This window comes from Vanellus vanellus (assembly GCF_965231255.1).
Source record: "Vanellus vanellus genome assembly, chromosome: 15".
Classification (NCBI taxonomy): Eukaryota; Metazoa; Chordata; class Aves; order Charadriiformes; family Charadriidae; genus Vanellus; species Vanellus vanellus.
In genome coordinates this window covers 2084647-2098265 of record NC_138920.1, presented here as the reverse complement: position 1 = coordinate 2098265, position 13619 = coordinate 2084647, and the positions used below count along the sequence as shown (strand labels likewise).

Here is a 13619-nt window from a genome sequence, read left to right as displayed (position 1 = left end):
TTAGAAGAATGACTTCCGAGTATGCTCATTTTGTTCCTTTTTTGATGATCTGTGCAGATACCGACTGGTGTCTCTTCTGTCTGCGTACCTCTTCCCGCCCTGACTGGCAGCAAGACAGCCCCAGCTCATTAGACGATTCTGGATACCAGTCATCAGGTCACTCGCTGACTTGGTAGGAATTTCACCTGAAATATGCTGGGGCAATTAAAAAAAATTGCTACCTTTACCATAGAGCTTTTAGTAACCTCATGGGAAGAGGCTACGCTTTATGTAGCAATACCAAACAGATCATCCTCCCCTGGGGGGAAAAAATAATAAAACCAACATTCTTTCTCCAAGAATTTGGGACCAGGGCAAGTTTCTATTGGATAGGAACAGCAAATCACCCATCTGCTCTCCAAAAAAGCAAGTCACATCACCTCTCCTGAAAAACTCTCCACAAAAAAAAGTTTATTTCATGTCAAAATGGAGCGACAATTGCTAGAGTTCATACAATTAGTACGCAATCAACAAGCCAAATCCTTGATGCTAACACTTAGTACTGCCACAACCTTCACCCAGTGATTGAGGCCGGGACAAATACAAAAACGCACTCTTGCTCTCTCTCAAATTCATTTCGTAGTGCTTAGCAGACTGGCTTATTTGTGTTTGCTCCATCAGACTTCCCGCTATTTCCGAGCACAGCCCTGTTCATACGTGACCTGTTTGACATTCTCCCATCAGTTCCACATTTGGGTAAAATTCTAATTTGAAGGCACATTGCTTTCACCTTCTACCAATATTCTGCACCTTCTGGTTTCAATCATAAGCTGAGAAAAACCCGATTTCCCCAAGCACTCCTCCTCCCCAGGGCTTCAAACACACGCACGCCACAGAATAGTTAACAGTTAAATATTTTCTTGCCAATATTTTAAGAGTGCAGAAGGTTCCAAATTGCTGGTAAAATAAACAATGCCAGACTGTGAAAACTCCTGCCTGCCATATACTCTGATGTTAACAAGAGTTTCTTTATTACTGTAACCTTTCAGAAGCGAACAAAAATTATTTCTCTACCCTAGTTCTGCCCTCAAGTAAAAGGCAAAGGAGGAAAGCGAACCATGAAAAAGCTGCATGGTTAAGATACTGTGAGTTTTCCATCTTACTTCTGTATTTCATTCCGACTTGATGCTGCTGTGAATAAATAAACTTCCAGAAGATCCTAAAAGCGTGAGCAAGGATTTTAAGAAGCCAAAACCCTCCTTACACGCTGTTTCCTGAATAACACAGATTAAACCTACATATGGGCCATCTTCCCTCTTGCAAGTACATAATAAAACAGGAAATACAAAAGGGCAAATTTAGGATGCTCTCAGTAAGACACATTGTTTTCAAACTCCTCAGTGCATAGCTCTGTCCTCTGGGGCTTTAGCCATCAACTACAGGGTCTCTGCCATTTCTTCGCTTTTATAAAAAAATAAGTCTTCAAATAGCACTTACAAATAGAAGGAACTGCTAGCACTTTTGGCATGAATGACACAAATGACTATATAGTTCAGGTTACACCCCATAAAACCACTGGCCATTGACAGGCCTGCCAGCCTTCTGCTACCTACCAAATACATTTGGAGTTACGGAATCCATGCCCAAACCATCTGAAAACCAGTTCAGATCACTGTCGCTCATTTCACGTAGACCAAGATTGTATTGACCCCATCTCCCATCCATCCATGATACCCGTGCCACTAGCTCAATCTCCTTTTTTGTGGGCAGCCACTCCTGTGGGCACAAGGCCATCCGACTAACTTGAAAATCAACATGATGTATGTTTTGCTACCAACAAATAGAGATCTCCAAGACCAGATACGCGGGTATTTTGGTCAAATCTTTTAACCTTTTGCATTATTTCCTGGCCTTTGAATATGGAAAACAACAACGTTCGAGTTCTTACAGAAGCATAATTATAATTAACTACTATCAATATAGCTACTAACAGCAAGTGCTGTGTATGACCAGAAACAGAAGAGGAAAACACAACTGAGGACAGACAAGGGGATAGAAAGAATCTATTGAGATTCTCAAATCAGCATGGGAAATAGAAAACCACATCAGTATGCCTAGACCTGTACAAAAGTATCCTATGCTGTTCCTTGTACTAAGTAGTAAAAGAAATAAAAGCAGCAAGCAAGCATGAAAGTGAGCGTTGGAATTATTATATGTATTGCATTTGCACTTCCTGATCATTATCATTTATTCTACTGCAGGCATTTTTAGCAAAAGCAGTCAAAAATAAGGGCTTCGTAGAGCTGCCAGTTTTGTAAATGGATAAAATGGGCCAGAGAAGTCAGAAAATGAAGTAACAAAATAAACTTGAGTTCTAACAGGAAAACACAAAGATTTGCAACCCACTTCCTTAGCCAGGCTACAAGGCACTGCAGTACGTGCACTGTAAACACGAAGACAATGTGTCTGCAGCAGAATTTAAGACCGGCCTTTGAAGGAGTCCGACAATTAAGCGGCGCAAAGCTGCTTGCCGGAGAAGCCGATCCAGCCTGCCGGTGCTGGCGGGTCGCCAGCCCGCTCCCCCAGCACACACTACAGGCTATCAAAGCAAAAAAAAAAAAAACAAACAAAAAAAAAAAAACCAAACCCAAAACCAACCCACTAGTGGAGACAGTCAGGAGACAGAATGTCATAGCAAGCAACAAGCCGGAGAGATGATCCTTGCATCATGTGAGTAATGTCTAGGTCAGAGAGAGAAAAAGATGAGGCACGAGGACACTAGCAGAGGAGAGCGCTGATGATGGCAAATACACAACTGGGATTTAGGATGGGAAAGCAAGTGTTCAGATAAAGAAATAAAGGAATTGAAGAAGAAAAGGAAGATCTGGACTTGAAAGAACTCAAAGTCATGAAGACGCTTCAACATGCAAGGGTGGGTTTGAAGCAAGCAGACAAGAGGACAGATCCTGAGCTTCCATGGTGGACCTTTGCAAGAGGAGGCTGCTGGATGAGCATGTTGAATAAAGGCATCCCACGGCCATGGAATCAGTGAAGCAGCAAGCCAGAGATGGAGAGCAGGCACAACTGGCACTGATGGTTGTAAAAGGATTAGTTGAACATGAAGGATCACAAGGGAAAGGAGAGAGGTGGTGGTGCCAGTCTGACATACAGAAAGGGGTCCTGCAAGGAAACAAAGAGAATTAACAGGAGAGGTAAGAAAAGGTAGAGAGATAAACTAGTACCTCTACAAGAGAAGATGTAGGAAGGGAGAAGTATGTGACATACGGACAGAGGGGAAATGTGGAACCAGGTGCATACCCTGAAAAGGGAATCAGATACAAGCTCCAGTGAATTCTGGCATTAGGGTAACACACAAATGACCAAGGACAAGGAGGGGAAAAAACCCCATTCCTCACACCCGTTCTGAATGAAGACCTTCAGTAATTGCTGATGTACTGCAAGTAAATGCCAAAATTAGGCATACCTGAAAACAGTAATACAGTCAGCGTACCATAGAGCAAAGCAACCAACAGGGAAGTAAACTTCTACTGCACCTGACAAAACAGATGTCAAGCAAGGAAGGCAACCAGAGAACAGGACCGTGCTCTTCTACCAGGAGAGCCAGACTGAAAGAGAGCAAGACTGGTTATCACAGCTGTGGAGATACAAGCTTGACGATGATCCTATTAGCCCAACTGCATTGGCTGTCACAGAGAAAACAGAAAAGAAACTCTCTTGCACACCGTGCCTCTTTCTCTCCTGGAAACAATCCCTGTAGTCCGTAAAGCTGCACTTGCATTTTGCTCTCGGAAACAAAGCAATACAACAAAGTTACTAATCCTTTCCCAAAATAAAGCTTAGAGAGGGGATCCCAAGTACCGAAGAGACCTCACATGTGCCATCTGTGCCCCGTGAAGACAAGTCCAGAATTTGTGCAAAACCCAGCACTCCAACCACTCCTTAGTTTAGCCAGAAATAGCATTCAGAAGCTGCACGTGCTTCCAGAAAACCAACCAACCTCTCCTTGTCAGCACCAGTTGCCAAACACCATCCGGGACCTGCAACTGGAGCCTCCTAAAACAGGAGGAAGGGAACAAGCAGAGACACTACAGAAAGTGGCAGAGGCAACTGCTGATGTGGGAGAGCCAACAGCAGCTGGATGCTGTTTTAAGCAAAGCCACAACACATGGGTGCTGTTGAGTCTGCCAGAGACACGAAAAGAAGTTGTGTGAGGGGAAGGGAATGAGCAGCCTCTCAAACCCCTGCACCGCATCAGAACCTTAACTGATGCTTATGTTACCGTCTTTCAAGAAAGGCAGGCACCAAAAACATAAGGAAAAGTTAAGTTACTCATGCCTGAAGAGGAAGCTGACATCAGTGACACTCTACCAGCAGCGAGAAGCGCAAGCGACTACACGATTAGAATGTATTTGGAACAACACAGAACCTCTCAATGGTTTGTTTGATTACACTGATTTAGAAGAAACATTGTTCTTGGTATTTTTCTGTATTTACAAAGGAGCTTGAAAGTGCATTCATGTTTTCACTGCAGCAGCCTGGAGCTGTTAAAAAAAGGATTACAACCACAACACGAGATACCCTTGTTCCTTAGCCAAGCAGACCAGCTGATCTCAGATGAGGAATTCTGGGGCAAACTCCAAAAGGATAAGGAAGCTGATAATGTAAACGTCCAAAATATGCAGCATAACATGTTACTTAACCCTGCACTGACTGCAGGCTAATCACAAACCGCATCGTGAATGATACACAAAGCACAGGCAGAAGCCAGGCAACAGTGACAACATCTCTGCTACCCGTCCTGCTGAGCATGGAGACTGCGGCAGGTTCTGTAAGGACCGTTTTCCCGTTTCCACCATCATCTCTACACTGTCAAAATAAAAACTACGCAGCTATGGTGAGCAGTAGTTTCATTGCTCAACGTTTGAGTTTTGGCCACTACACTATGTTCTGGAGAGTTTGAGGAACACGGGGCAGCACTTAACACCTCCAAGCACTGCATGGTAAAGTCAGTTTTAGCACGTGATTCCCACTGGGGCAGAACGTGGGGAATAATGAGAAAGGTATTTCTAGAAAAGGAGCTTCCAGTGTCCTTCTCCCAAGCATCAGAGGGAGGCACAAAACAGACCAAGGGCACTACCTTACAGAAACAGGATCCAACACATCTGGGAAATTTAAATTGATTTTTTTATGCCAGACTACAGAAAACTGGGGCAGGACAGTTGAAAAGAACCCAAGCATATATTATACCTTGATTTCAACACCAGCTATCTTTGGCGTGCCCCAAACATGCCTGTATTTCAGCCAGCCAGGTGTGTTAGTTCCATGGGCGCTGGCTCTAGAAAAATTACATTAAAAACAACATGCAAAAGAGAGTCCTATTTCAAAACTCCATGACCTGATAATGCTAAATTTGCATCACCACGCATACTGTTTGTTCCAGACCTCATCATGGTCGAGCTATTTTCAAGGTAACATTCTGTACACATGCATTTTCTTGCATATTTAAGTCACTAAGATTTCCAGAATCAGATTTACTGAATTTACTCTGGAACAGTACCTGACACTATTATTCATTTATGAAATTACAACATACTGGAAACTTGCTGTGAGCTTTTGAGCTCTTTGAGAAAGGATCGAGGGTTGATGAACTATTTCTTTTGTGATATTCTTAAAACACTTAAGTTCAGTTAACATATATCATACAATGCCTGGTAGCCTATTAAACAAAAAGAGCACAAAAAACCAAACACAGCAATTTTGTATCTCACTACTTTGGCAAGTTTTGGTGTTGTTTTTTGGTTGGTTGGTTGTTTTGGTTTTTTTTTAAAAAAAAAAGGGAACACTAGAAACTAGTAAGATTTTCTATATTATGTTTTCTAAATAGTCATTAAAAAACTCATAACATTTTTCTCCTCAAAATGTCCTAGTAAAGTTATACATTTCAAAATATACAGAGACCATTTGAAACTAAAACTTTTCCTCTTCAGTTTTACAGGTTTTTAAAAACCTTTTTCAACTGTACTAAACATTATCCTCTACCTCATATCCCCATCCATTTCCTCAAACAAAATCACCATAATATTTTGCTTCAGTAGACTTTCTCCATCTCAACTCTCCCCCCTCCACTGCACAGCCGGAATACTGCACACACCTTCCTTCTCCTCCAGCACTGCCCCTGTTCTCCCACCATAATGTAGTTTCTGTTCTGTGCATCCCAAATCGACTCTGTGACTTCCCATCAGATTTTAGAGACAGCCCCCCCCCCCAGGAATTCCGAGTACAGTAGCTTCCCACTGCCGGTGAATCAACTGCAACAGTTCGATTCATACAAAGATCAACTCTCTGTTATAAATTCTATCAATTTTACACCCTCTCATCTCCTAAAGCCGTTCTAGAATCTTACTTGGCTCACTCTGACCATGATTTCTGAGTCTTTGGAAGTGTAAGACTTTTTGTTCTCCACAGAAAGAATAATTTAAACTGAATTGTATAAAGTTCACTGGTGAGGCCACAACTGGAATACTGCATCCAGTTCTGGGCTCCCCAGTTCAAGAGGAACAGGGAACTGCTGGAGTGAGTCCAGCGAAGGGCAACTGAGATGATTAAGGGCTTGGAGCATCTCCCTGATGAGGAAAGGCTGAGAGCTGGGACTCTTTAGCCTGGAGAAGAGAAGGCTGAGGGGAGACCTTATTATGGCTTAGAAGTATCTAAAGGGTGGGCTGAAGGAGGATGGAGCCAGTCTCTTTTCAGTGGTTCCCAGTGACAGGACGAGGGGCAATGGGCACAAGTTGGAACATAGGAAGTTCCGTTCAAATACACGGAAACACTTCTTTACGGTGCGGGTGACAGAGCACTGGCACAGGCTGCCCAGGGAGGTTTTCTCTGGAGATTTTCAAGACCCGCCTGGATGCAGTCCTGAGTAACGTGCTCTGGGCAATCCTGCTTTAGCAGGGGAGTTGGGCTAGATGATATCCAGAGGTGCCTTCCAACTCTGAAAATTCTGTGATTCTGTGAAGTTTAGGAAGTTTTGTAGCTATGTAAGGTAAAATGGCATTTTCAATCATCTGAAGTCTTCTAATTGTGAAAAGAGTACCAAGACAGAAAATGGTGTTCAAGTTCACAAAGCTAAATTCTGCTCTCGGTTACACTGATGTGAACCACGTTATTGATTCTGATGGCGTCACTTCAGATGTACACCAATGGAACTGAGAGCAAATTATGGGTCACTGTATATAAACAGCTCTAGCTAAACGTATAACAAAGACTGTATTGTGCTATGCACAGCAGAGCCAATAAACGAATTCAAAAGACACCTAGATGTGTTCCTGGAAAAAAAAGGGGGCAGGGGTCTAAGTGGTCTGGTGGGAAAACAGGAAAGTGAGATTAAGATAAATTAAAACAGGTTTGGCACGCTGGGCTTGACAGGCCCTCCTATTCTTATCTCTTTTGCAGCTTTTAGAACACGTATGGTTATAAAACGAATTGTTATTTTGCAGTGAAAAACCCCGATTTGTTTCAGAAGCAGAATGCCACAACACACAAGACTAACAGTGTTAAAATGAGCCTGCAACAATTTACAGGTACTTGATTAAAGCCTGATGGATCTTTCTAAGACGGCATGCGATTTGCACCCAGAAACATTAGTATGGGGTTCTTGGAGGATGGGGGTGGGGAAGGGGTGTTGGGTTTTTTGGGTGTTTGGTGGTTTGGGTTTTTAGGGGGGGGAGGGGAGTGGTCCTTTTTATTTTTATTTTTTTAACCTCTTATCTATTGTCCAACTACCAGCTGAAATCCCATTCCAGGGAACTCCAGCATCTACAAGAGAGAAACTCTGCAGCTTCATCTAAGGGTATTAAAATACACTCAAACCTATAGCAACTGCTTTTATACACACAGTTACTAAAAAACAACACTCAGGTCAGTAAGGTTAATATTTCAGGTCGCTAAAGAACTCAGTTAGGAAGAGAAATAACAGCAATTTCTAGTACTGCCTGAATTCCCCTTACAAACTGATCCGGCAGCTGCCAGCTCGCATAGTATAAATCTATTCACTGCAAGCCACAAGGTGGAGATCTCTGGCAGAGCAGGATCCAAAGGAAGCCTTTTACCCAGCCTAATGTTACTATTAACACTTTGAGCCATTGCATCAAGCCAATTTTTCTGTTTGTTTTTAAAGTTTGATAGAAATGTCACTAGTGGAAAAATTAAGTAAAGAGCACTGGTTAGCCACAGAACTGGACACACCTGGGTGCAAACCCACCAAAAGAAACTGACTTCATTAGTACTAGGGACAGCAGAGTAAAATTTATACCTGAAATATGCCTGCACCAGTAGAATTTGCTGAGGCCACAGGCTCTCCCGGTGTTTTTACAGCTGTGTCAAGTTTGGGTTTCTGACTCTTGCCGACATTCAGGAGTGCTGAAGGAGCTCAGGCTAACAGGTCCCAAAACTTTGTAGCTGAGATTTAGATCTCAGCAATTTTAACAACCAGGTTTTGAAATAATACAAACTCCATTTGGAGTTGGAGCTGATGTAAATTAGTAGTTAAAATGCCTGACATTCTATCACTTTCGGCTCCAATGAACTCGTATATTAAAGAGCAGATGGCATATTTTAATAAACCATCTATATCAATTCAGGAATATAGTATCCCTTTTCTGCATCAAATGTTGGAATTGTTGCTAGATAGGGAAGTGAGGTGAAGAACTGCAGCTCTGGCTGTCAACAGGTTAAACTAATTGCATCCAACTAGCAATTTCATACAGGTGCTCTGTCACTTATACCACAATACAGGAATGTACCAATCGGAGTTAAACACTGACCTTTGATACCGTGCAGGAGAGAAAAAGCAGGGAAAGGAATTTCCTAACCTCCTAGGAGCTATGCAGATGATAACTTAGTGCCCTAAAAGTATTCAGTAAAGTTTCTCTTCACTTAACTTCTGAGAAAGGCTCAGATTCTGAAATTTGAACACATCAACAGAGGAATATTAATGTCATCTTTTTATCTACCATTCTTATCTTGATACATTTAACTATCTTCATTTGGAGACAGAATATATACTGATCGCAGGACTAAATTCCATGACAATAAATAGCTGTTACGCATCTTCCTCAATCAGCTCACAAACCCTTTGTCATTACAGCAGCTTCATTTTAAAAGAGCCATTAGGGATAAATACATCAGGATTAATAAGTAGGACCTAACGCCTAGCGTAGCTGCCCTTTATTTATCACTTAAAACTCCTTGCAATTGCTAAAGCTGAGACATGAGAAAAAGAGTTCAATCAGAGTACATCTATGTGAAAGGGAGGAAAATAAGTGCAGAAGAGTGAAGCTGCATGGAAGTAGCAGGAACTGCCCACGCAGGGGTATGGGGGAAGTGGGATATCAAGCTCGGATCACTAGCACTGAGGAAGGAAAATAAAAGCAATGATATAGTGTAAAGGAACAGAATCACAGAATCACAGAATCACACAGAATCACAGAATTATCAGAGTTGGAAGGGACCTCTAGAGATCATCTAGTCCAACTCTCCTGCTAAAGCAGGATTGCCTAGAGCACATTTCTCAGGACTGCATCCAGGCGGGTCTTGAAAATCTCCAGGGAAGGGGACTCCACAACCTCCCTGGGCAGCCTGTGCCAGTGCTCTGTCACCCGAACCGTAAAGAACTGTTTCCGTGTATTTGAACGGAACTTCCTGTGTTCTAACTTGTGCCCATTGCCCCTCGTCCTGTCACTTGGAACCAATGAAAAGAGCCTGGCTCCATCCTTCTTCAACCCACCCTTTAGATACTTGTATGCCATAATCAGGTCTCCCCTCAGCCTTCTCTTCTCCAGGCTAAAGAGTCCCAGCTCTCTCAGCCTTTCCTCATAAGGGAGGTGCTCCAAGCCCTTGATCATCAACAGCTAACCTCTAACAGCATCATCAACAGCTAACCTCTTCAAGCGTCAACGCATAAATTGCTTTCAACTAACATACAATAAATACTACCAGAAGAGACTAAAAAGTTCATTCATCTTGACAAGACGATGTCTGAAAGATTAGGAATAATGACAAGATTAAAGAAAAAAAAAAATCACTAAAAGATTATGAAAGCCTTATGCCTTCACAAACACTATGGGGAAGAGAACAGTCCTAATTTCCAAGTTTACAGTCCAGGAGAGTTCACTATGCTTTCTTACACACCCTTAGTGCCTGGTCTAGTTAGCTCTTACCTCAAGAGTTCACGTTCTCTAACAAGGAGTCTCATTAAAATCAATGGGCCTCTGTGCAGCTAAACTATATTAAATATACACACAGATGTAACTGTTTTTGAGATCAAGCCTTTAAATGTGTACTTACTTCGTTTAAGCATGAGCTATTGCCACATAAAAGCTATGTTAACACTAGGTTACAGTCAAAAGTGTATTATAGGAATCATATTATTGCAAACTAAGCATGTTCATTATTACATTGCATGATCATTATTACAAACAAAGATTGCGAAATTTAAATTCAAGGATAAACTGAAAAGATGCCTAGCCTGCCAAGGCAGAGAATGAATGGCATTCAAACAACTTAACATCTCCTTACAGTTGCATCATACAGCCACCATACCATTATAATATGCATGTATTAACATTTGAGGTTCCACACTGGATGAAAACATAAGGAACACTGGTGTGGGGTTTTTTTTACACTTTGGGGAATTTTCAGGGACCGATGGAATAGTTTAGTTGGCAGAAATGGAAACCCTGCGCTTGCCTTTACAAAGAACTGACTGCAAGCACTATCTCTTTTTCCTCCTTAAAACTAACTGAAAAAAAAATCTCAATACAGGTCTAACTTACACCATGCTTCACTTTTGAGTTCTGCGTGACTGTAAGGGTAGCAAACAGCTAGCTTTGCTTCTCTTTGCTGCTGCTTCGAATCCTGCAAGGAAAACTACAAGGTAGCATTTGAGGTTAGTTCATATACAGCAAAATTAGGGTCAAAAGGAACAGAGAAATAATTTTCTGTTCCAAAGCAGCATTCTCTCTGTGCATAGATGGAATCTAAAGATCCCAGGAGAGATTCTGGGGGGCTTTGGGAGGTGGGGTGCTTAGCTGGGGTTTGGTTGTTTTTTTTTTTGTTGTTGTTGTTGTTGTTGTTTTTGGGGTTTTTTTTTTTTTTTTGCTTTTCAAGAAGAACAACAAGATCTGAGCTGCCTCCAGTTTGTACAGAAAGCAGAATCAACCCCTGAAGTGACATGGAAGGCATTGGAGAAGGACAAAAACGCGTAAGCTATTTCGTTCAATCTTTTCCTCTGGTACGATCACCTAATTTATCTAGGCTTACTCAGATGCCTTATGGCATCTGACCAGGAAAGTAGATTCCCATATTGGAATTTATGTAAGCCCATTAATGTAGCAAGAAATTCTAAGATACCTGAATTCAGATTTAATACAAAAGAAGCTTAAGAGGATGACTTGTCTTTAGAAAAAGCAAGCTGTAACATAGTAAAGCTACAAAATTCCCAACAACTAGGAAGAAAAAGCACCATTGCTGATGGAACAACTGAAGTTACACCAGAATCAACACTTTCTAAAACCACATACAAAATAAAAGATCAGTGAGAAACTTCTCAAATTACTAATATGATCACATACCAAATCCTAACTCCCTGGTTAATGCCCTTGTTTGTCACCAATAAGAATACCCCAGCAACCTCTCCCTTGGTTATTCGGGCTGACAGCAAAGACTTGACAATATGCTATTACTGCTATATGAAAACTGTCACTTGTCTTACAGTCTAATTTATTTTCATCACAGACAAACCTCTATTTAATCATTGAACAATTATTTTCTTTTTCCACAACACAGGAGAGCCTTCCCAGCCCTATTCTCCCACTAAAAGCATCCTGAACATAGGCATCCTCAACTGTATCAGGTCTCCTATCACCACTGAGACACTGGAGTTATGAAATCCATTTCCTACTTCTACTGATTCTGCACTACCTTCTCTGAAGACTATCACCAACACAAGGCTGGAGAAATGTACTTACAGACTTTAAGGCCAGAAATGACCATTACAACTAACTAGCATAACCTTCCTCAGAATAGGCCAAAAAGATCCAACCTTGTTTTTCCTTCAAACTTGCAAATGAGCTATCCTCGGACCTACTCTCTCCTTACAACAGTTCTTTTGTGACACAGACTAGGTATACCAAGAATCCAAAATGAAAAAGAAACTAATGACTTGTTGTAGTCAAGTACAGGGACTTAATACAAAAACCTTGTCCCTTAACTTTCCTTTTGCTCACCATCCCAGAGAAAACTCAAAGCTCTGCTGGAATTACTTCTGTTGCAGTTACTCATTTAGCACCAGTTGTGTTTCTCCCTACCTCAGCTGCTTATTCCTATCTACAAATGCCCATTCTGTTAGAGTAGCATCCATTTCTGCAATCACATGGCAGACCACGTGGAAAATTAATTACTTCCAGACACCTCAACATCTTCATCCAGGCCATAGCACAGTTTCGAAAACAAGGTCGGCGGCTCAATACAACAGTACAGCTGTGGGAATGAATGGTCAGGAGTAAGGGCTACACGTACCAACTTAAGCTAATAAAGAAATAAACAAGCAGCTACAGGTCGATTCTTAGGGATTCTTCTAAGATACACAAAGTTACAAAAGCACGGAAAGGTGTGACTCATCAAGATTATCAAAACCAAAGACGACTTACCCCCATCACCTTACCACGCTGTTCAACATCCTCCCACATGCAATGAACTATATAGCGACACATGTATTTTCCCGTGCGACCCTCCTGCTTCATTCGTACCAGACACATCCTGAAAGAACACAAAACCCAAATTCATAGCTTCTAGTTTTTCTTCAAATGTAAAGAGTAAATTAAATGTTTCAGCTCATTTCAGATTCTCCTTACAGTATGCATTTTTATGATCAGGGGAAAAAAAACACACAAAGGTTTTATTTTATTAATTTTTTTTTTTTTTTTACATAAACAATCACAAACTTTTCTATTCTGTACTCAAGAGCTGTACCTGCTGGATTTTGGCCAATCCAGCTATGGAAGAGTGACAGGTGACTCTATTCTGACTGACAGTACTGTAATCTTGTTAAACAGTACTGCAACCTAAATTCCTCAGCCTTAAGAACATATCACTCCTTGGAGCAGGAACAAATGTCTTGTCTAATCCTAGGCTACAAGCCAGCTGTAATTCAGCTTGGTGTACTAAAGTGCTGTAAGAGTCCGAACTAGCCAAGCTGTGAAAGCTTAAGCAAGTTACAGACTTCACCCAAATTCACATTAGCAACGTCCTAAATTATTTCAACTACAGGGGTCTTTGGATACATGTCCAACCACTTGGCAAAACCCCTACACGCAGTACATGCCAGAAGAACTCACAAGTTTGTAAGTGCATTGTGGGATCTTAATGAGAATACCAGGTTGAGTCAGTTTACTTTTTTTTTTTTTAAAGCATTAAAGCCATTCAAACTTCATTGCTGCTGTGCTGTCTAAAAAAATAAGTCATCAGAACAAAAATTTTATTTTGCCTCTTTTATAACATCTGTAAAGAGCATGAACTGAAATACAGGCTAATCCCTCACTAAGCTAAGAGGTCAGTCCCAT

At 41.4% G+C, this 13619-nt stretch overlaps 1 protein-coding gene across 2 annotated transcripts in view; it reads right to left on the bottom strand.

Annotated features, from left to right (window-relative positions):
• Positions 1–13619, bottom strand: part of UQCC1 (ubiquinol-cytochrome c reductase complex assembly factor 1) — a 49938-nt gene that overhangs the window by 11822 nt on the left and 24497 nt on the right. For both annotated transcript variants that reach the window (XM_082491265.1, XM_082491266.1), the window contains one exon: positions 12708–12816. In XM_082491265.1, the coding sequence (XP_082347391.1) occupies positions 12708–12816 (109 nt within the window). The remainder of the gene's footprint in view (positions 1–12707; positions 12817–13619) is intronic.